At 40.6% G+C, this 23556-nt stretch overlaps 1 protein-coding gene across 3 annotated transcripts in view; it reads right to left on the bottom strand.

Annotated features, from left to right (window-relative positions):
• Positions 1–22885, bottom strand: part of lrrfip2 (leucine rich repeat (in FLII) interacting protein 2) — a 28260-nt gene extending 5375 nt beyond the window's left edge. The window contains exons 1-20 of one of the 3 annotated variants that reach the window (XM_061689653.1): positions 22732–22885; positions 21519–21682; positions 12943–13029; positions 9397–9435; positions 9146–9217; positions 8692–8739; positions 8546–8611; positions 7877–7966; positions 7509–7568; positions 6621–6674; positions 6439–6495; positions 6074–6145; positions 5809–5922; positions 5330–5371; positions 3449–3580; positions 2959–3030; positions 2184–2354; positions 1980–2072; positions 1540–1632; positions 865–966 (exon numbers count right to left, since the gene is read on the bottom strand). In XM_061689653.1, the coding sequence (XP_061545637.1) occupies positions 865–966; positions 1540–1632; positions 1980–2072; positions 2184–2354; positions 2959–3030; positions 3449–3580; positions 5330–5371; positions 5809–5922; positions 6074–6145; positions 6439–6495; positions 6621–6674; positions 7509–7568; positions 7877–7966; positions 8546–8611; positions 8692–8739; positions 9146–9217; positions 9397–9435; positions 12943–13029; positions 21519–21608 (1554 nt within the window). In that variant the 5' untranslated portion in view covers positions 21609–21682; positions 22732–22885. The remainder of the gene's footprint in view (positions 1–864; positions 967–1539; positions 1633–1979; positions 2073–2183; positions 2355–2958; positions 3031–3448; positions 3581–5329; positions 5372–5808; positions 5923–6073; positions 6146–6438; positions 6496–6620; positions 6675–7508; positions 7569–7876; positions 7967–8545; positions 8612–8691; positions 8740–9145; positions 9218–9396; positions 9436–12942; positions 13030–21518; positions 21683–22731) is intronic. The other 2 variants (XM_061689651.1, XM_061689652.1) reach the window with 2 other exon arrangements.
• Between the last annotated feature and the right edge of the window lie 671 nt (positions 22886–23556).

Below are 23556 nucleotides of genomic sequence, written 5' to 3'. Positions count from 1 at the left end.
GGGGAAGAGTAGCGATTAACGTTGTCGTTGAATGTGCAGAGGAGCTAATAAAGCAGCAAATTGGTGCTTCGTGCCTTTATTGTTGCCGCCACCCAGCTCAGGTGTGCAACGAGAGAACCCCTGCGTCTCCCGACAACGGTCAGGTGACCTTAGCAGGAAAGGTTAACACTTCGTATAAATAAACTAAAATACATTAAAATAAAAAAAATAAGATGCTGTACTTTACATTAGTGGTGAGAGTCTGAAAAAAGGAGGGCGAAAAAGGCAAAGATACTCCCGGCGCACAAACACAGACAAGCACTATGCACTAGCTAAGCAGAAACACTATGGTGCTGGCGACAAAATGGCGGACGAGGCACGGACGTCGTAAAGTCGAAACGTCGTAGGTCAAGTACGTCGTAACTCGAGGACTTCCTGTATATAGTCTGCTCTCAAAGGAGACAGCAACACTGCCGCCTAGCGGATGGAGGGAGGACCTTCCCACAGGTGTGATTTCTTTCAACCTGAAACTGCGTTATGTTTGTCTCAATAATAAATGCATCTGCCCACTGATCCACAAACGCACCTCCAACAATTCAAAAGCAAAATGTAATATTTACAAATGATAAGTCATGATAAATGCACACACAACATTAAAACAAAACGTGTAAAAAATTTGTGGATCTGAAAAACGTGTAAATAATTTTAAGTCATATCTCTCCCCATACAGCAGACCCTGCGATGTGACTGTTGCGCACCCACGTCAAGATGATGATGCTCAAACAAAACATTGTGCAGCCCTAATTTCTAGAAACACCAAAAGTCATTCTTGACAAGCAACTCATGTTTCAGTTTTATTTATTATTACGTTGCAGGACGACGTACCTCTCCTGATTTGGCCTTCCCCTTGAGGTCAGCAAGCTCATGTCTGAGCTCATCTCTCTCATTCCTAATGCAATCAAAGTACTCTTTCTGCCTCTCTAGGGCCTGGCCGCACAGATGACAGAAGACAAGAATGGACAAGAGGCAGTGAAGTTGGACAGTTGACAGACATGCACCAGCACATGCTTGCAGTAACTCATACACAACCATGCGCCGCGCATGCCAAACCAACTGTGAGAATGTAGAAAGCAGCTAGCTAGTGGAAAAGGAGAGGCAAAGAAAAAGGATGAATGACATAGTGTGGAAGGAGGGAAACAGTAACACTTCATTGCCCGTCAAACTTATTCATGTGTGAAATGTGCACACATCATGCTAGATGGTTGACTTTTAAACACTCATTTGCACCAGCAAACGTTGCGGAGGTTTACATAACACTAGCCATCATGTTTTTTATGCTGCAAGGTGCCAATAGCAAGCAGTGGAGACTGTGAGCCGAGCTTGTTGGATCACAACTAAAAACCTTGTTATTCTGACATGCACAAACTGCTGTGAGTGACCAGTCTATGACACAAGGGTCCATTATGCAGAGGGCATGAGTGACAAAAGATCTGTGTGGCTTGAAAGCCGGACCATCTTTTGCCTCTCTGTCTGTGGCAGGATCTACGTGGGACCTCCTACCCCAATCTTTTTGTCCTTCCAGTTTATCGTTTCCTGCAGGTCAAACATCTCTCTGGCGAGAGCATCTAACTTAATCTGCAATCGCTGGTTCTCCTGGAGATGCGATGAACAGTAACAATAATGCAAAGTAAAAGATAGGAAGGAAATATTTAATGGGCGACAGAATAAGTAAAAATGCACAGACATACATACATACAAAACTGAAACTGGGTGAGAATGGGCTTTTTTTCACAGCGGAAAGGGAGAGAAAGGATTGTGACGATAACCGATTACACTAAATATACATGAATTAGAGGGAGGCCAGTGTCAATCAATCCTTATCACGTTATGGCACTGAGTCTCACCAGGCGCCTACACAGAGCCACTAGCACCTTCATTGATTGTGCTGATAGAATTTTGAGTGATGTGGTCACACATGAACACAGCAAGCGTAGACATACCTCAATAAGTTCATCTCTCTGACGGATTCCCTCTTTCAGTTCTTCTTGTTTATGCTGCAGGACAGTACATGTGTGCTTTTGCCTTTCTAGTTCCTAAAATAAATGACAGATTTTTTTTCATACATATGTGACCTAAAATACACCAAATTCCAGCAGGTGAATTAAAACAATAAACGCGAACCAAGAGTTGATTTGTTATTTTACCTTTGATTTTTCTTCCAGTTCCCGTTTCATCTCTGACATTTGCTCCTCCATTTCCTCTATGACGTCTTTTAATGTGTCCACCTGGTAGATGAGGTTGCCTTTGTCGTTATCTAGCTGTGCATTCGATACCATTGCTTTCTTATACTTCTCTTCCACCTCGGTAAGGGATTCCTGAGATGAATTGGAGCATGTTAATACCACAACACCATGATTGAAGCACTCCTCCCCACTATGTATAAAATCTGAACTAAAACAAAATATGTGGCCAAAGAATCTACTACACCTTTTTGGTACTTTTTTCTTTTTTTTTTGGTACTTTTTTCTAAACCCATTTGTATAATATCTGTAGGGCAAGCATCTTGAAAGAGAAGAACTACTGATGAATTAGGAAAGATGATTTAATCTACTTCAAATACTGCAAATAAGCGACATCAAACTATACCAAGCGCAAGCCTTGAGTCAGTCAATTATAGAGGCAGAAATTCCCTGCCATCCATCAGTCAGCAGGTGGAGCATGTTACTGTTACATCATCCACAGAAATGTGGGAGTGCCTTAATTCGTGGCCACAGACAGTAACTTGGATAAAAACAGGAAGTGTGGGAAGATCATGCAAAATAAATGTCATTTTAATTCAGACAGGGAGCACACAAATACATGGCCATGGTGTTAGGTGGTATAGGGGTGGAGGATATGAGAGGGTAGGCAGGGGGTTAGTGATGCCATACTGCTCCCAGAGGACAAGAGAAGGCATGCTGTGAGCTCAAGCCCCTCTACCTTCAGCTCTTTAAGCCCTTGCATGTATCGCCCTTCTACATCCTGAATCTGGTCCTTTAGTTCATAGATATCCTGTGGAGCAGATGGAGGTAAGGGTTGAACTGGGGCGTCAAAGAGGGTGAGGATAATCAAGGAGAGACAACAAAGCACACCGCTATCTGCCGCTATCTCCTAGAAGGCAGTTCGGCTGGAATACACAGTACCAGCACACCCACATATAAGGAACAGTTTCAAAGGTCACATCCCGGCCTCCCGTGCAGACAAACTGGCCAAGTAAAAGCTTAGAACAGCAAAGGGCAAAAAAGAAGCAATGCTGTGGAAAGATTCATGGGAGGAGAGCCGTTATAGACCACAGATTAAATACACAGTACTCCCCAGCAATATTGTGGTTCATCGTTCGTGTCCCGGTGCCCTGCTATGTCGCAGATTCCCCCCCCCCATTGTTAAATTATTTGACTGCACAAGATAAGTGCTGTTGGGTTAGCCTTACCCTAAGTTCGCTCAGACTAGTGTCTGGGTCATAGACACTGCCGGCATCTGCGCTGCCCCGTCGCGATGAAGTTCCACCCAGCGATGCCAATGTTGCTGCTGATAGGCCTGGAGTGGCACAGCGGGAAGATGGCTGGAAGCACAACATACAGACGAGATGACCAGTCCAAAATAAACAAACAAACAAAAAAAAAAGCACACACTAATTGTCACCGAACAGCACACAAGAGTCAAGTCATTCTGTTGCTGGGACTGTCACTGTCACTTGTTTGAGTTATGGTTGGATAAACCTGACAAACCGGCTCTTGAGATTCCTCAAGGTGTGCATGGGTACATAATTCAGGTTTCGCTTTTTATTTATTGTGTATTCGTGAGCTGTTATCATCATGAGGCTTCTACCACCATGTTAGTAAAGGATTGCATTATTAAAAATATAAACCCCAATTGCAAAGAAGTTGGCACATTGTAAAACCTTAATTAAAAACAGAATACAATGATTTGCAAATCGTTTTCAACCTATATTCAATTGGATACAACACAAGAAGATATTTAACCTCCAAACTAATAATTGTTTTTTGGCAAATATTCCCTTTTTTTTTTTGGCAAATATTCACTCTTTTTGAATTTGATGCCAGCAACATGTTCCAAAAACCTTTCAGCCATCACCTTTCCTTTTAACAACACTCAGTAAGCGTTTGGGAACGGAGGACACTAATTGCTGAAGCTTTGTAGGTGGAATTCTTTCCCATTCTCGCTTGATGTAGGACTCAACATTCCGGGGTCTCCGTTGTCGTATTTTGCGCTTCATAATGTGCCACACATTTCACGTGTGGACTGCTGCCAGGCCAGTCAAGTACTCGCATTTTTGTTATACTATGAACCTACACTGTTGTAACATGTGCAAAATATGGCTTGGCATTCTCTTGCTGAAATAAGGAGGGATGTCCCTGAAAAAGACCTTAAGTCATTCGTAATCGCTTTCATAAGCCGCAAGGAATTAGTGTGCTTCCTAGTTCCAAATCTGCTGCCAAAGGCGAACGGCTTGACAAAAAAATAAAAAAAAAAAAAAATAAAAAAATAAAAAAAAAACTTACTGTACAAAAACTAACATGTTTCAGACTCCAAAGACTTGTGTTTTGTACTCCTCAGACTTAACGCCGCAACCAGGCTGCTCTATGTACAATAGTCAATAGATATAACATCATCACATGACAGCCAAATCAATGTCCCTACATTCAACATGGCTTCTTACTATCTTTTGGAACTGGATCTAGAAATATTGTACATCTGTGACCCGGAAATACGTCAGTCCCATTCTCTGCCTGCAATGTGCCACAGAGCCAGTAAACAACAGCGGCAAATTTTGGAACTAACAGACTTTGTCAATGGTATTTTAAGTGACAAATGGAAACTGTTTTTGGACACATTGTTCAGCCACAACGACCCGTTTTATAGGATTATCCAATATATCGGGGTCCGTTTTATCGAGTTTTTATTTATGTTTTGCGCAAGGTCCCAACTTCATTGGAATTGGGGTTTGTATATGATGGATACTGCGATTGGCTGGCAACCAGTTTAGGGTGTACCCCGCCTCCTGCCTGATGATAGCTGGGATAGGCTCCAGCACGCCCGTGACCCTAGTGAGGAGAAGCGGCTCAGAAAATGGATGGACGGATATGATGGATATGTAAATAATCACGACGGAAAAATGTTTATAGTGAAGGTTTGCTTGTGACTGCGGTGTACACATCGCATTGACATTTCACGTTGCTGAAGACAACCTATGGCACTGTTGTGTGTGTTATGATAGCACAACAATAAAAAAAATTGGGGGTTGCCGGGGAAAAAATACATTTAAATTTCAAATTAAGAGTGGACTTACCCGACTGTAATCTGAATACTGTTTGTCACATTTTTCGTCCAGCTGAAAAAGTAGAAATATTTTTATGTTACATGAGGAGACAAATTTGAGAATTGTGAAACTATTAGTAATCATGCTCATAGCAGTTCTCCACCCTGAAAATTGGGGAAATTAGTCCAGGTGAATCAGGACAAGTGCTGCATGTCCAGATTCAACACATCTACCACAAATATAACAATTAAGAAAAACACTGCATTCATCACATTTTATTTAACCCACAGGAACGCACGCACGCACGCACACAGGCGCACACGCACACACACACACACACACACACACAGACGGAAAGCTAAACTACCAGAAGACTTTCTACCGATATACTGAGTCATAAGATCCAAATCCACAAACTGTGAGATTAATCTTAACATCAAGTTAGTTTCAAACCATGCATAAGAAATCATTCAATCGCTCAGTGTTGGGAACTGAATTTGGCAACTTACAGCATCCAGATCTGGAATGCTCAAATCATCCAGATCAGACACAATACTGCCCCGTCTGTTGGAGCGGCTGAAATAATCAGCTGCAGACTCACTAATGTCAGAGAAGTCAGACGACTACTTTCAACAGACACAAGTTGAAAGATGAAGACAGAGGTGGGAAAAGGGATACATCAATATATGGTATTGAGAACAAAACAGCAGTTGACAATCTGTGATAACTGTAGAACATTCTAGATGGGAGCATTGTCTCATCCCTAAAGCTCACCGCACTGTCCCTGCGGCCTCTGCTGGAGCGTTCTTTGGACACGCTGCTCACAGTATCATCATCTGAAGAAGACTGAAATGGGCACGCACGGAAATATTCAGATAAGCGCACAAACCACAACATACACTATGAGGATCCACACTCTTGTAGGCTGACAGGACAATCAGATAATGCAAGCTTTCACTTTCTTTGAAAAGATATTCTTTTTAAATCTTCATTCACACACTTCAAGGCTAATGATGGCGTCCTTAAAATTAAGCCAGGGAATGATGGTATGGATGATCAGTTAGGTAGCCCTGCAGCAGGGGATATCGTGTGTGATGTTAGTGTACATCATGCCATTGGAAGCTGATTGGAGTGCTCACCACAGGGCTGCTGCGAGTAGAACTGGCTTGAGAGGAGTACCAGCTATATTCAGAGGGCTGTGTGAAAGGGGATAGGAGTGGCGGATGTGGCAGAAAAAAAGATTAAGAAGAGAGCAGCAGAACTTGAGTCAAAAGCACAAAGTAGGTTGTAGTGGTGGTCATTTTACATTAACAAGACTTACAGCTCTTGAACCCTGGGTTGAGCCGTAAAGAGCAGTGCCGTCATAAATAGAGGCCTGAGGGCACACATTGGAGACAATGCAGGACTGAGCAAAAAATGAGTGCGTGCAGACTTGTGTAGCTGTTAGGCTAGAGAGGGTCATGCAGTAAGCAGAGGCACACACTGTATTTCATTATTAGGTTGGGCCATTTTCTTTCAGTGTTGTATGACAAACACCCTGACATCATTCAAAAGCTGTCCTTACTCTAAGTTCGGCATAGGAAGAAAAATCGAAACAACTTTTCCAGAAATGAATACGGACTCATACAATTACAGAAATATATCAATGAACTAGTGGAGGAAACAGTGCAAACCATAACAATCATCTCAAACAGTCACTGGTAGGAAGTGAGAACTAATCACTACAAGTAAAATACAAGGAGCAAAAATCTCAAGCACAAAAGTCAATAAATATTATACTTCGGAGGAATAGAAGGAGTATAGAATTTGTGATGTGTCTAAATGATCAATTTATGGATTTGAAATAAACATGATAGCATAGTTTTTTAATCATGTAGCTGTTTGTAGTTTTGTGGACAAAAATGATTCCCATAATATGGAGGTTAAACTTTGCCTTCATTTAAAACGGAGATGAGAAAAATCATAATTTAGATGGGAATCCAAGTTCAGCGACATTTATGATCTTTTGGCCTGATCACACACACATAATTTTACGAAGGTAAGTGGCCTCTTCAAAGAGCTGAGATTGTCCAGGACCTAAAAATAAACAATCCGAGTCACCCTGCTTGGGCATCCGAGAGCATGTATATGGCCACAAGAGAGGGGGAGGTCTACTTCTGAAATAAATGCATGAAGTCAGATAGGCTCCTTACAATGGACAGAAACTGACCATGCTGTAGCTACGTGACAGCCCATTGCCAGTGGTGGAAGAGGAGGAGGAAGTGGTAGCCTGTCAAAGAGTAGGGGAACAGTGGAATGTAAGTTAATGTGGGGAGGAGAATGACTTAAGAGCAGCAGTACATGGAAACAGGATGCATGATTTACTGAACTTACAAACTTTCAACAAGGCTTGCAGCCAAAGGGCTGGCAAAAGTGTAATGCTGGTGGAGCGCTACCTTTAAACAATGTAAATCACCAAAATAACAATTTTAGAGTTGCGCATTCCCATATATTACAGTGCGAAGGCTGGTTTTATTCAGCGGCTTTTATACCCAGCAGTCTGTATTAAAAGAAAATTTGTTGGATAGGATGACAGACCCGTGGCTGATAAGAGGATGTGGCAGAAGGAGGCAGAAGATTGGTCTTCGTTAGGCTGGTATATTTCCTTTGATCGTGGTATAGTCCAGTCTGGAGGAGCAACAACATAATATATCCACCCAAAAAGTAACAAACAGGAACACATCACAGTGCCACCTATTTTAGATTCATATTAAAACATTATTTAAAGCAACACCCGGATTTCAATGTGCAGGTCCAAGTGTGCAAACTGTGCTATCTCCATAGAGTTTCTGTTAACAAGGGATCGAATGTCTTCTTCTGAGATGGAATATAGAGCTTAAAGTACACTTAGTTTATTTTAAAAAAAAAATAAAAAATAAAAAAATAAATAAAAGAAAAGTAAATCGATTGACTACTCTGTGCCAGTCTTTTTCCTGCCAAGTTCAATCTTTAATCTCTTGATGCAGCATTACAAAATCATAAACAAATGCATCAGGGAGACATCAGACAAGAGTTGTCTATGGTGGTTGGGATCAGCTCCTGTAGCTGTGACAAAAGACATCTCATGTTGACTCCAGGCACCACTTAAACTAAGCAATGAAGATGAATCTATCTAAATCAGTCTAAATCAATAGATAAACCACCACAGGTTTGTGTTACTACTGTACAGCCATAGTATGAGGTCAAAACAGATGAAGTACTACTAACCAGCAAATCTTTCTTGGAGGCGCGAGATGACTTTTTATGGCCATGTAGATCATTGTATACAGAACTCTGTTCACCCATGAAAAAAGTAAATCTCAATGAGTATAAATTATTAATCAGATATGTATGTGACAGCAATAAATACATACAGTGGAACGCGAGCTCTTGAGAGTGGAGCTATTTGTCACACCATCACGCTGAAGAGTGAACAGAAGCGGGAAGGAAAAAAATGAACAAGTCGATAGTGAAAACACTTCATGAGGCCCACCAATGGTTCTTAGGTGTATATTAGGTCAATCAAGCTATCAAGCAAAAGCTCTAGCTCAAGAACACCACTTTTCATGACAAGCTGCTCCTTAATCGAGGTAATGTTGTATGAAAAACAATAGGTTAAAAACAGTCATAGCATCAAGGGACCACGAGAGTTAATTTAGACTCACACATACAGCTGGATGTCTTTAAATGACCGAAAATATCCAATTTAAAAAGCAAACCAGGAAAATGTCATGCACAACAGTATGTAGTCCCCACAAGGCAGTACACAGTAAACAAAGATAAACACACGCAAACGCAAACACACACACACATGCACGCAAAACGCACCAAGATGTCTTTTCTACGGGAACTGGATCGAGTCCCATTACAGCCCAAGTCACGGATAGCTGATGAGGTTGACTTCAAATGGAGTACATAAACATTACAATACATCCACAATGAGCATGACCAAATAGAGGTATTTTACGGGAGTTTTGTTTAAAATTATCTAATAAACCATTTCCTATCAATAAATATTTTCAACGAGTGTTACTTTTTGAGAGTTAGTTATAAATAGCAGGTGTGCAGCATCTACGCACTCTGTAGCTGTGGACAGACAGGACATCATCATCCAGGCCCTGTTGATGTTGAAACAAAAAAAAAAGCAGATTGAGAGGAGAGATGAAAGGAAACGCAAGCAGAAAAAAAAAGGAAGTAGGATAGTAGGAGCGGAATATACACACCCGATGACGGCTGCTTGATCTACTACTACTAGTGGCTCTAGCTTTTTCTGAGTCAGCCTGGAGTTAAGAAAGAAAGTTGGTAAGGATTACAAAGTACAAGAGGCGCAATTACAGGGGTGGATAAGGCCAAAACGTTGATATGGAAATCCCAAACCATACAAAACAATGATCCTGTTTATCACCAAACGGACACCATATCTGTCTTTTGCTGTTAGTCAGTTAATATCCCTTTCAGAAAGGTGTATAAAACAAAAGTGGTGGGCTGATTCCAACATTAACAATTTCTAAAACCATTATTACTAATACTACAGTATTAATCTCCCACTCCTTAATGTATCAATTATACAACACACAGAATAGCACCATGCAAAGACAGTTCATGAACATGCATGACAATTAACTGAAAATGAAGTCGAAGCGGAATATGAACAACTGACTCATGTGTCCAAACTAAATTGCATGCATCCACCATCAATAAAGTCAAGCTGAGCACCATCCAAAGCAAATAAATGAATGCATATTTCCACAGGGAGGTTCATTATGGCGAGTAACTCAAAAGTAGCTTAATAAGGGTCAAAACTAACTGGAGCTCAGTCCCACACAACAGGCTGCGTTAGTGGTCGGCAACACTCCCATTCGCCTACCATCCACTTGTGGATCTGACCCCATTTTTTGCTGCTACTGCTGCTAGATGAGCGGTAAGAAAGCTGGACAGAGGGAGGAAGTGCCAGGAAAAACATACAATCATACATCACCCAAAACTGCTGAAATGTCAAAAGTGGCCAACAACTGTTTTAAGAATAGAAAAGTTGGTATTTTTGTTGAGATGCAGCAGGGTTTTCTTTGCACGTTTATTTTGTTTCTAAGAAATAAAAAAAATGTTGAGCTTTGAGCCACACAAATCTGAATCACATGGGAAACGGTCCTCGTGGAGAAGATAATTACACTTACAGTGTACATCACTGCTCCAGACTTCAACGGTATTCAGAATGTGCAAGTGAAAACGCGATGGTCAGATGCAGATCCCAGACACTTTCAATGTCACACTTAGGGTTGGGCATCATTTGAAATTGAGCGATTCCGGTTCCTCATTTCCATTCCGGTTCCAAACGATTCTTGAATCACATTCTTTTTTTTTCTTCCGGGGCTGGGTCAAAAAAGTTTGCATGCTTAAAATAAAGGTTTTCCAAATTATGAACATCCGTTTTCTTAGCAGCCTGTAGCATAGACTAAAATGAATATTTGACTCTGGGTTCTTTATAACCAGTATCAATATCAAACCTATTATTATTGTTTCAGCTAAAAGTTAAATATGACATTGTTAAAATAGTTACTTGTAACTGTTTTATCAAGTCACATGGTTTATATGTGCAAGTTTTAACTTCCTGTTTTAAGCATGTAGCCTTTTATTTTGAAGGGTTCGCGCTGGAACCCAGCATTTTGACACGAAAAACAATTTCACACGACACCGGTAAAAATGATAATAAAACGAAAAAGAGTAATGAATGGAACCACATGCTCTATAAAACATTGATTCCTTTACCTACCCACCGATGAGACACAAGGTTAGTGTTTGTGATACCGTGAGACGACGTTTTTGTGAATTTTGTCCCAATTCATTGTGACGTAAACTTGCTAGTTTGACCTTTTGTGAAAGTTTAGCTCAATGTTCAGCTTGTAATGCGACTTTTTCTACTTTCTTTTCAGTATGGTAATTTATATTTTATTTTTGTGTCTGTCATCAGCTCTTACGTTGGTTTGACGACTAAAATAAATGCTAAAAACCATCAGCGCAAGAGTGTAACCCACCGTTTTCTGCCTCAATGTTGGGATAGACGTATTTTATTGTTTCACTCACCCAATTGACTTAACTGAAGTTCCACGCGGTGAAAAAAAGGCGCAATAAACCTGAAAAGGCTGTACAAATGTTTCCTATTTGTTCCCCTTTTTAGCTTTGTATGACAGTTAAGAATGTTAAAATGGTACTTAAAACCATCTGACCAGTTAAACTATAATAATAATTAGGGCTGCCAAGATTAGCTCAGTCATCATGACTGCGTCAACGATCAAAATCGTCGACAATTAATTTAACAGTCGAAGTTCTCGTAATTTTTAAACTTAATTTTTTTCTTAAAAGTGCTTGAATTCTTTTGCTGTTTGGCGTGCTCACCTGTTGTCTGCCTTGTGGCCATGACGCACACGCTCAGTAGTGCTTATCCGGGTCTTTCCGGTGACGCACAAGTGCAGTAGTGGTGATCCGGGTAAACCGTGTGACATACCAGGAAAAAATACGGCTAACCGGCATTATTAACTGAGCTCGAAATCTGAGTATTTCACCAAAAATACTGCAGTGCAATGCGATGCAAAACCTGTCAGACAGAACATGCCTTTCATGGCAGCAGGAAAGTGATGAACGAACATCTAAAATGGAAACATGTGGCTGATTCAATTTCTGACAAATTGACAACTTACTTTGATAGTTAGCAGCTAATATAAGCATTAACGGCAGTGAGCTAATTGCTTAGTGCTGTAAATATCAACATTAGCTTTAGGATAACGATGACAATTTCATTAGCCTTAGCACACAGGTTACGTGTTTGATATAACATTATAATCACATATATGAATAACTATAACCATGTAGGGAATGCTGATACAAGCTGAATGTAATATTACCAGATCAATATTGTAAATAAGCAACTGTCCTTAATGTTCTATTTGGATAAATAAAGTTTACAAATTTACACACACACTTTAAGCTGGACGCTCATGATGGTTGTATAAGAGCAGCTGCTTGCTGGTGTGGTAACCTGCAATTTACATCTCTCTGGCATCGGGAAGAATCCTCATCCCTACAAAGCTATCACTTTTCAGGAAACCAAAATAACGAATTTATGGTGAGCCATTAACATTGTGTCAGCAAAGGGAGCAGGCCACTTTCAAAACTTGAAAAAATATGGAATTGACCAAATTGGACATTGGAAGTTTTGGCTCGACGCCAGTGATATGATCCATTTAGTCAACTAATCGCAAAAATAATTGGTCATTAGTCGACAATTAATACAATAGTTTTTGGCAACCCTAATAATAATTATACTTTAGAACCATATAGACCCTTTCTGGTAAACCAAATAAACATAACAGGAAGCTTTTATGATGGTAGAAGTTTGACCCCTGAACTGATTAATTAAATTTCCTTTTTCTGGTTAGGCGGAAAAATTCAAAATTAAAATAAATAAATAAATAAAAAAGATGTCAACTGGTTGCCCTGAATGGATTATCTTTAAATCCGACGATCCTCTGTATAGTACTGTAAACTGTAAAGGATTTTTTATGTTTAATAATCATCACAGGCCCTGTTGGTCAGTGATGTCCATTTTGTTTATAAAATTATATATTTACCTCTTTCTGCTGACGTTCAAGTTCCTTCATACGAATATCCCTGGCCTCTGCCCGTGCTGCTCTCTTTGCTGCAAGCCTGGCCTCCGCCTGTGGGACACAACATGAACACACTTGTTAGCCACTTCATTGAGATACCTCGGAAGCCATCGACAATTACACATATTACAGTACCACAATGTGCTTCGTGAAACATACCCCAAAAATTAGCACAGTAGCATAGAGCAAGGAAAGCAAAAACAGTCCAAACAATAAATAGACCCATTACATTATAACAAACTGGCACAAAAGGAAGGTAATTGGTGAACGTAAACTGCAGAGGAAACAAAGTCAATTAAAAGGGTGCCACCATGTCAACACTTGAAGTCAAGTTGATTGAGGGATTTATATCAAAATTACATCCTAATAGACTAGGCTACAGAATAAAAAAGTTGATCTACTCTAAATGTGTGTAGAGAACATCTAACCTTGTCGAGGTCCTCGGATGACCATCGGTTTCAAGAATGCTAATTTTAAGGCCTCCTGGGGCAGAGTTCAATAAGGTATTAACAAACTGGTAACATGAGAAAACAGAGTGAGACATAATAGGTATTGAACTACTCATTAGAGAACATGAAAAATGACCTTTACTATCTTAGTTAACAACAGGAGTGAATCTGACAGACCACTTCAGTACAAGCAGTTGATTTAGGTCATTCATAGACATGAAGAATCACAAGCACTATGCAGATGTCCTTCCTTAGAATTCCTTATAATGCATCATTGCAAATACACATATTAATACGTTTCATACATAGTCAGGGATCAAGCACTTTCCACCAACAGAGAAAAGCAAAGTCATCTCAACCTGAAAGACAGTCCATTAATACACTGCGCATTGTGTTCATTATTTCCTAATGCTGACATCATGCCAGGCATTTCTATCTCCTGTGGCTGTACAGTATAAGGCTAGTCAGTATGGGCTGTTTAAGTTTCCATTTAATGAAATTAAATTTAAAAAAAACTTTTTGATGAGTCCCATACCAAACAAAAGTTGTGTTACATATAAAGATAGGATTTTGGTTAAAATATTAAAAGAAAGTGACTTAAATAAGCCTCAGCAAACTTTAGGAACATAAAAGTAGTTGTCTGTTTCTTAAAAGTGTTTTAGTACATATTACAGTCAAACCTTGAGAAAATGCCTGTAGCATTTTTATTTATTCAGTTAAAAATTGACTTGACAGATATACTGTCCACAAAATGCTTGTGCTCCTAAATGTTTTTTTTTTTTTTTAGCTAAATACTGTCAGGCATCATATTAATTTGACTTGTCATTGCGTGAATAAACTGAAAAACATGTAACCCAACAGTTTAAGTGTTGTAAAGTCTCTTCTTCTTTTGTTCTGCATTTGTAGATGATTGCCTAAATGAAATATGCTTTGGACAAAGTGGGGACGGAAGTAATCCAATGACACCAATGAGACGGCTGCCCCAATGTTTTGCACCTGTTGAGATGTCTGACTGTCTTGTCTGTCTGATGAGCTGCTCTGCACACCCGCACAGCTGAGGTCTGCCGCTGTCTATCTATAGCCTCAGCTCTCTGACACGCACGTCATAGGGCTATTTCACTAATCGGAACACAAATTCAACCATCAACTAAACTGTGGTAATACCTAAATTATTAACTAATATCTGAAAACTATGATGGTACAGTTGTTTAGGGTATCTGTAAGTTTTTACCAACTTTTTTAGGGCCACATATTCAAGACCTTTCATTTATTACATTATTAGGAGTGGGCCATGAGGGGTCTATAATATATCACAACATTTTTCATCTGTTTGATGATTAAATATTGGTATACAAATACAGTAATTGGGTCTCTGGAGTGTCTTCTATAGAGGAAAGGCAGACGTGACTGAGGACAGCATGCGGATGTTAAAGGGGGAAGGGTGTGCATGAAAGAGGACGCTAAAGGCACGCCCCCAGTAGGTATATACCGCTGGGGTGTGCATTGTGCAAAACAACATCGGTTTGGCTAAGGACCCCCGAAAATGGCACCTACGAAGAAACACGCTTACGAAGCACAGTTTAAACTGCAAGCTATCAGTTACGCGGAGGAACATGGAAATCGAGCAGCCGCGGGAGAATTCAAGATCAACGAATCCACGGTTCGCAAGTGGAGGAACCAGGAAAACGAGCTTCGCCAAGTCAAGAAGACGAAGCCGAGTTTCCGTGGAAACAAGGCGAGGCGGCACGAGTTGGAAGACCAACTCGAGCAATGTATTAATGAGCAAAGAACAGCCGGGAGAAGCGCCTATACAGTCGACTGAGTGCAATAATTCAGAGCTTGCCATCATTCCGGGAGGCTTAACGAAGGAACTCCAACCGCTGGACATCGGTGTAAACGGCGTTCAAAGTGAAGTTGCAAGTGGCGTGGGAGTGATGGTTGACAGATGGCCAAGACATCTTTACTAAGATTAGTAAAGTTACGCCACAATTTGTGAATGGACTGTGGATGCTTGGGCTAACGCTGTTGTTGTTCACTGTTGTGACTTGTGTTTCGCTCCAGCACTGTTGTTCGAGCTTTCGTAAAAGCCGCCATCATTTCTGAGGAGCCGCACGGCAACGAGACTGACTCCGACAATGACGAGAGGGAACCTGCCGTGTTTGATGGAGAACTTGCCCAGCTGTTCATTTCGGTTACAGAACATGAGGACTTTGATGGATTTGTGGATGAGGATTGATAAAAAAATAACGTGAGCACATTGTTAAATACTTCAATAAAGTACAACCGAACTCAGTTTTGCTCCCGCTGCCTTTTTAAAAACATTGTTTTAAGCTAGCGTATGTTTTACCATGCCTGCACCCAATAATACGGTGCGCCTTATGTTTGTGTTATATACAGAAAAAGATCCCGTAACTGAGACTGCGCATTTTAATACGGTGCACCTTAAGGTCGTGAAAATACGGTATGTGAACCTTTGTATTTAATTACTGGTTGAGCCTTTCTTTGGCAGCAATATCCTCAACCAAACATTTCCTGTAGTTGCAGGGTAGTTGCAGATCAGACCTGCAAAACAGTCAGGAGAAATTCTGGACCATTCCTCTTTACAGAATTGCTTCATATCAGCAATATTCTTGGGAAGTCTGGTGGTGAGGTCATGCAACAGCATTTCATTCGGGCTGAGGTCAAGCCTCTGACTGGACCACTCCAAAAGGTGCATTTCCTTACTTGGAAGCCATTCTGTTGTTGATTCATTGTGAAAAAAGCAGCCCTCCTTCCAGCTCTCAAATGCTGTGGGCGTGTCTGCTGAATCCGCTGAACACACAACCCATGCGACCTTCACCTGTCACTCACATACATGCCTGTGTGTGACTCACACAATGTCTGTAGTGTGAGCCGTTGTGTTTCATAAACACTTAACTTTCCCTGACGTGTCTCTGTTATGTGGACCTACACAACACCAAGCGAGACAATGACGTATAGCAGTGGTCCCCAACCACCGGTCCGCGGACCGGTACCGGGCCATGAGGCATTTGTTACCGGGCCGCAGAGAAAGAATGACCAATTTATATAATTTCTGTTGTATTGCAATTCGCGTATCAATGTGTTTTATTATGAAAATTGACCAGATCTTCTCCCCTGCAACAGCTGCGCGTCTCAATTGACACGTCAAGACTGCACAGAACGCGTCCGTTTCCGGTGCCCGCCGGCTCAAACGCTGTTGTTTCCTGTCCGAGCGGGCTGGCTAACAGCGGCCGAGCTCAAAGAACAAAATAATTTCATAAACTAATTAAGCTCATTACGTCTACTGAAAAGATTTGTTCTTTTGAACGAAACGTTCGCGAACGAAACAACACTATATCAGGAGTCCTACTTAAAATACGCGTTTATTGTAACGGTTAACTCTCACGCACCAAGTCCGCTCTGATACAGATACAGTCGTAGGTTGCTGCTCGACACAGGCAGAACTACTTTTACGGAGTTAAAAGTCTACTCTCATTGAGGAGCTAAGGAACTACAGTCTGGTTTGGCTGCCAACAATAACTCCGACCCCCACTCCTGCATCGCGCCCACACTGGACGCACCACGAAGGATGAAGCAGAAGCGAGGCAAGCGTGTGCGTGTGTGCGTGTGTGTGCGTGTGTGTGTATATTTATATATATATATATATATATATATATATATATATATATATAAATAAATAAATATATATATAATATATATATAAATATATATATATATAAAAGGGCGGCACGGTGGATGACTGGTTAGAGCGTCAGCCTCACAGTTCTGAGGACCCGGGTTCAATCCCCGGCCCCGCCTGTGTGGAGTTTGCATGTTCTCCCCGTGCCTGCGTGGGTTTTCTCTGGGCACTCCGGTTTCCTCCCACATCCCAAAAACATGCATTAATTGGAGACTCTAAATTGCCCGTAGGTGTGAATGTGAGTGCGAATGGTTATTTGCTTGTGTGTGCCCTGCGATTGGCTGGCAACCAGTTCAGGGTGTACCCCGCCTCCTGCCCGATGACAGCTGGGATTGGCTCCAGCACGCCCGCGACCCTAGTGAGGATAAGCGGCTCAGAAAATGGTATGGTATAATAAAAACACACACACACACACACGGAGTGAGGTGGTGGCGAATTGAACGTTCCCGCCTCCGGTCCGCGAGCGAGTGGCTAGCTAGTGGGCCCACTACCTGGCCTGTCCTATTTGGCACAGCCTCCCTCCCTGCGCGGGTCCACACAATAGAGACATTGTAGCCCAAGCCATTCAGAAGTAAACTTGGTGTTTTGTGTATTATTTTCCTGCTGCAGTATCCAAGTATGCTTCAGCATGAGGTCAAAAATTAATAGCTGACTATTCTCCTTCAGGATCTTCTGGTTAAGAGCAGTATTCATGGTTCCATCAATCACAGCAAGTCATCCAGGTCCTGAACCAAAAAAAAAAAAAAAAAAAGCAGCCCCAGACCATCACACTACCAACACCATGTTTGACTATGACATTTCTATTAAGGCTCTGTTACATTTATGCCATATATAACAAGACACTCATCTTCCAAAAACTTAAACTTTCGTCTCATCAGTCCATAGAATATTGTCCCAAAAGTCTTGGGAATCATTCAGATGTGTCTTTTTTTTTTTTTTTTTTGCAAACGACCAGCCTTTATGTTCTTTATGGCTTGCATGGAACTCTGCCATGGATGTCATTATTGCCCAGTCTCTTCCTTATTGTTGGGTCATGAACACTGTCCTTAACTGAGGCAAGGGAGACCTGCAGTTCTTAAGATCTGTGGTGTCAAACATACAGCCCGCCAGGCGGTCCAATCTGGCCTGCAGGGGTTGTTGTTCTTGTCAGGGAGGTTTTAGTTCATTTATACATCGAGACTCTTATTGCTTTTATTTTGCCCCAAGCACCATAGAACCAGAAGTGTTGTGAGTCATGTGACATGTGTCTTGTGTATGCAGCTGAGAAAGAAACAGACCGGCGGGCTTCCAATCCATATGCAGTAAGAGACTTTGTTCACTCCTTCAGAAGCAAAACCTGTATGTATCATGTTATACAGTCCCCTCCAAAAGTATTGGAATGGCAAGTTCAATTCCTTTGTTTTTGTTGAATACTGAAGACATTTGGGTTTCAGATCAAAAGATGAATATGAGACAAAAGTTCTGTATTCCAGCTTTTATTTCATGGTATTTACATCTAGATGTTAAACAACTCAGGACAGAGCACCTTTTGTTTGAAGCCACCCACATTTCAAGTGATCGAAATTATTGGAACATGTGCCCGATGGGTGTTTCTAGTTGCTCAGGTGTTGCCTTTTAGATTCTAATGTTTAAGCAGTCATAGTGCTTGTTTTTGGGTTTAGATTTCACCTGTGAAAACTGCATTTGATGTTTAGTAAACATAAAAGACCAGAGCACTGTCTCTGGGAGAAAAGCAATCAATTTTGAAGTTGAGAGAAGAGGAAAATCAATCAGAGTTATTGCACAAACATTGGGAATAGCCAATACAACAATTTGGAGTGTCCTGAAAAAGAAATAAACTATTGGTGTACTGAGCAACAGACATCGAACAGGTCGGCCAAGGGAATTAGCAGCAGTTGATGGCAGAAACATTGTGAGAGTTGTGAAGAAACACTCAAAGTCAACACTCAGTGACATCACTGCCAACCTCCCCAAGGCAGGGGTGAAGGTATCACAATCCATTGACTGAAGAAGACTTCGAGAGAAGAAATATACAGGTCATACCACAAGATGCAAACCACTCATCAGCAAAAAGAATCGGAAGGCCACATTGGATTTTGCAAAGTAGTACTGAGATGGCTGACTTAGTTTAGTCAAACAGGTTCTATTTCAGTGATTTCTTCATTGAACAGGTCTGGAGGTAATCAGGCTTGGATGTGGTCAGTGAAAATGAACCAAAAAATTTGATTAGCCACAGTTAATTAATGACTTAATAAGGGGGAGGCATTACTTTTTCCCACACAGGGCAAGGTAGCTTTGAATAGTTTTTTTCCCCCCTTAAAAAAAATTTGTTTTTTTTTTATGTTTACTTGGGTTATCTTTATGTGATGTTTACATTTGTTTGATTATCTTAACCATTAAATCGGGGAAGCTACACAAAAATATAAGAATTTGAGAAAGGGGGCCAATACTTTATTCAAGGACTGTACAGGTATGTCCCTTACACTAGTAATGGGGTGGGGGGAAGGGGGAAATCACAATGTACTACAGTACCTGCACGAACACACTCCTCTGTGTAATGTTGAAAGAGTGAAACAATCTAACACTAATAGAATAGCTACTCAAATGACTGTAATAACAATATAATAATAATAGAAAATATTAATGGAATGATCCATGCAAAGGAATGGAAGATGATTCTAAAACAAAAGGCAAATACTGCTTTGTAAGGCCAATTTTTAACAGGTTGCACACTGACCCCGTGCACTCCCAGCAGAGTCAATCTAATCACTGTTTTGTCGCAAAGACATTCAAATTTAGAAGCTGGTCGGGTGGGTCAGATGACTCACTCATGTTTCTATGACTGCCCTCCATGACTATAAAGAAAGCAAATGGAGCCTTGTGCTTAGTGCCCAAGAATGAGGGCCCAGACAGCTTTCAGACAGGAGAGTCATTCTTGAAACAAGTAATTGAAAAACTGATTTGTGTAAAGGTATGAAACACTTCATAAACCACAGGCAAAGATGTGACCATTTGCCCAATTTGGCTAAGATAAGAATTTTCTTTCCATTATGTTGTCCTTCCATGTTAGTTGTAACAGGATTCTGGAAAAAAAGAACCAAAAGAATGGCAGTCTTGCAGTAGAACAAAGTGAAGTAAACCCCAGACATGTTGTTACAAGACAGGTAGCTTCCCTCATACAAAAACATTGTGCAGCAAAACCAGCTGTCTCTAACACAACCTGATTATCCACATATTAGCTGGAGTTGACATATAGATGACCACTATGCTCCAATGCAGCAACATTTGATGCATGTTGATTTGAAATTTTTTTTTTGATAATTTTCAGTGGAGATGCTTTAAAACCGGCTATGTAAAAAGTTTTTTTAAAAATGATAAAATAAATCGTGATAATAATCGAGATCGAACGATATGAAAAAAAATAATTCAGATTTTTTTTGCCAGATCACCCAGCCCTAATTTATTGTACTATTATACAGAATTATTTTCCATGTAAATAAATAAATAAAAACTCTATTACACGAATAAGGCTACGTTCACACTGCAAGGCATGATGTCCAATTGGGATTTTTTTGTTAAATCCGATCTTTTTACATAGTCGATCTGTCGTTCACGTTACAAGAACAAATGCAGCTTCTAATTTGAACAGAATGATTCAGTGAAGTGACACGCATGCGCCCAAAACAAGATCTCACATGGTGCATGCACACAAAACAAGACGTCACGTGGCGTATGTGCACAAAACACGAGGTACAGTGTGTTTACAGAAGTAAATACGGCTCTGCATGTAGGTCTCAGTCCTGATGCAATTGTGGCAGTTTCAAGGATTTTGTGCAACCGGAGCAATCATTTTCTTATATTTATCCATTCTAAAGCATTTTCTTTTCACGAGTGACTGTTTTCTGCTTCTTCGTTCACCACTGCTGTTCGCATATGTCTGTTTTTTTCCCCAACAATCGTGATGTTTGTCGCCTTTTGATGGCGTATAGGTCGGATGAGCGCGACCTGAACGTCCAGACTGGACTTGCGGGGGGAGGAGGGAATTAAACTGATAGATTGATATGGAAGGAAAAAATAATAATCTGATACATGTCACTTGCAAAACAAAAAATTGAATTTATTTGCAGTGTGAAGATAGCCTCAGGGATTGCGATTAACCTGCTTTTGATACTCAACTGAATTTTCCTTTCAGTCATAGAGCAATGTCCAAACATTGTGATAAAGTGCTGATAAAGACTTCAAATACTTTGTGCATTTTAGATTGAGTAATAAATAATCTACCTATGCATGGAAAGTTGACTGAAACGGCAAGCACTGAAAACAAACTATATTTTATTATTTAAACACTATAGACACAAACCATGTATTTTAATAACTATTTAAAAACTTACCTCTCGTGCAATACTGCTCAGGGCCTCATCCTCTGCAGAGAAGCGATCTTTTAGCGGGGCACGCTTCCTACCAGAGCCTTGTGTGCCCATGTTGTCCCACCAACTGTAGCAGCTCCTCCAGTATTGGGCAAGGCTATGGCGTGAATTGGATTATTGGTAAAAACCTAGCAAGAAAATAGAGGGTGAATCTTAATCTGGTCAGAAAATAAATACAACACAAATGTACTTCCTGATATTTGTGCAAGCTCCATATCATAGTAGGCATTATAGTCCAACTCTCCCTATCTCCAACTTCTATTCCAGCAAAAACACAGTATCACTCATGTATGCAACAAGGGCTCTGGATAGCAGTTGTGTGTGACATGAACCATCTTGAAATGTGACAAGCATAGAATTTAAGCATGGAGCTGTAAAAATGAGTGATAACAACAATACTAGACTAGTAGTCTAGTTTGAACTGGAGGTTCATACAGTACTGTGGTTGACTGGTCTGACAACAGTCTATTCCTCACCATCAACACCGTGGCGTGTGACTGAATCACAGTTTTAAAAAGTTCCCAGATCATATTTACATAAGACAAAAGGAAAAAAGCAGCAAGAGGACATCCATTTGCGTCACATCGTGTTTGATTTTCCGAACTTATTGAAGTTAGACTAACAAGTTTAACGTCTTACAAACACCAAATGTCATGTATAAATTCAATGTAGTTTACGCTCAACAATCAATGCAAGCGTTAACCAAATTCAAACACCTAACGTCACTGAAGCCCGCATGTTTTCCACCCAAAATCAAATCCAAAATACCACACACAGTCTTTAAACCCTGTCGTTTAGGAAACGTCGAATTTAACAAATCATATCTAGAAGCCCTGTAAAGTAAAAACTATCTCGCTAACGCACAGGGAAAGGTTACGCTAGCCAGCACACTGGTAAGCTAACTATAAATTAGCATTTGTCCTCCAATAGCCGTGAACCGAAAATCTCTTGAGCAAAACAGCTTTACTAACCTGAAACAAAAACCTGACCTAACATATATATATTTTCTAAACGTATTAATCTCTAGCCAATACAATTCGAGGTAGCCGAGTAGACAGATTCAGTTTAGTGTTAGCTTGGTCGTCCTCGATTCTCCCATCAGACAGGGTAAACTGGCAGTGCTCTTCCACTCATATTTCCCATTATGAAAGAAGAAGAAAAAAAAAAGTAAAGTTACCTTCTCAAAGTCTATAAATAACCTCCGACACAGCACGCCTCGGTGATTTAGGGGTCCGACATTAGTCCTCTAGTGAGAATTTGGAAGTGTTTTTGTCAACGCTGACAGCTGTCATCTGTTCGCCTTTCCACCGCTGCCCTCTTTCCTTAGCACCCTCCACACTGGCTAGCTCAAAGGTGCCCGGATGTTGGGGAAGTTCGGGCGTGATGGTGCGTTCAGTGCTCGCATTTCACACCGGGCATTGTTTCACGACACAAGGGGGGCAAGTTGTTACATGGCATTAAAACCTTTGACAACATAAAGCTATTTAACACAAGCCAGCACACGAGGACTTCATGAATTTTACATTACAATGGACGGGGTTGGTCAATTTAAAAAATTGTCATGTTTTTTTGTCGAGAACCTACCTTCGAAAATACATTAAGCGCCCTTTCTAAATTGCACGGTTGGTTTATAGCCACAAGGTGGTAGTAGCTCCTATTTTTTCAACACTTGTAAGCGCGTCACACAGTTTGGTGTTTATTTTACACTCCCCAATCACTTAATTAGGTAAACCACTAACCAACCTAATCTAATGAGAACCCAGAGCTTCATCCGGAATTATGCCTTCAATGTATAACGATGCTCAGTTTTGTACTATTGTACTAAACTATTAATCAAACAACATACTCTTGTGGTTGTCATATGTTGTGGCGTATAACGTCACTGCAGCAAACTGGAAGGTGTTTCTAATACAGTATATTGGTGGGCCTATTCAAAAAGAAAGAAAAAAAAAATGCATATTTAAAGGCCCCCTTAAACCCCTGTTTGGGGGGTAGATCAGGG

This window comes from Phycodurus eques, chromosome 11 (assembly GCF_024500275.1).
Source record: "Phycodurus eques isolate BA_2022a chromosome 11, UOR_Pequ_1.1, whole genome shotgun sequence".
NCBI lineage: Eukaryota > Metazoa > Chordata > Actinopteri > Syngnathiformes > Syngnathidae > Phycodurus > Phycodurus eques.
This window is presented reverse-complemented; position numbering and strand designations above follow the sequence as displayed.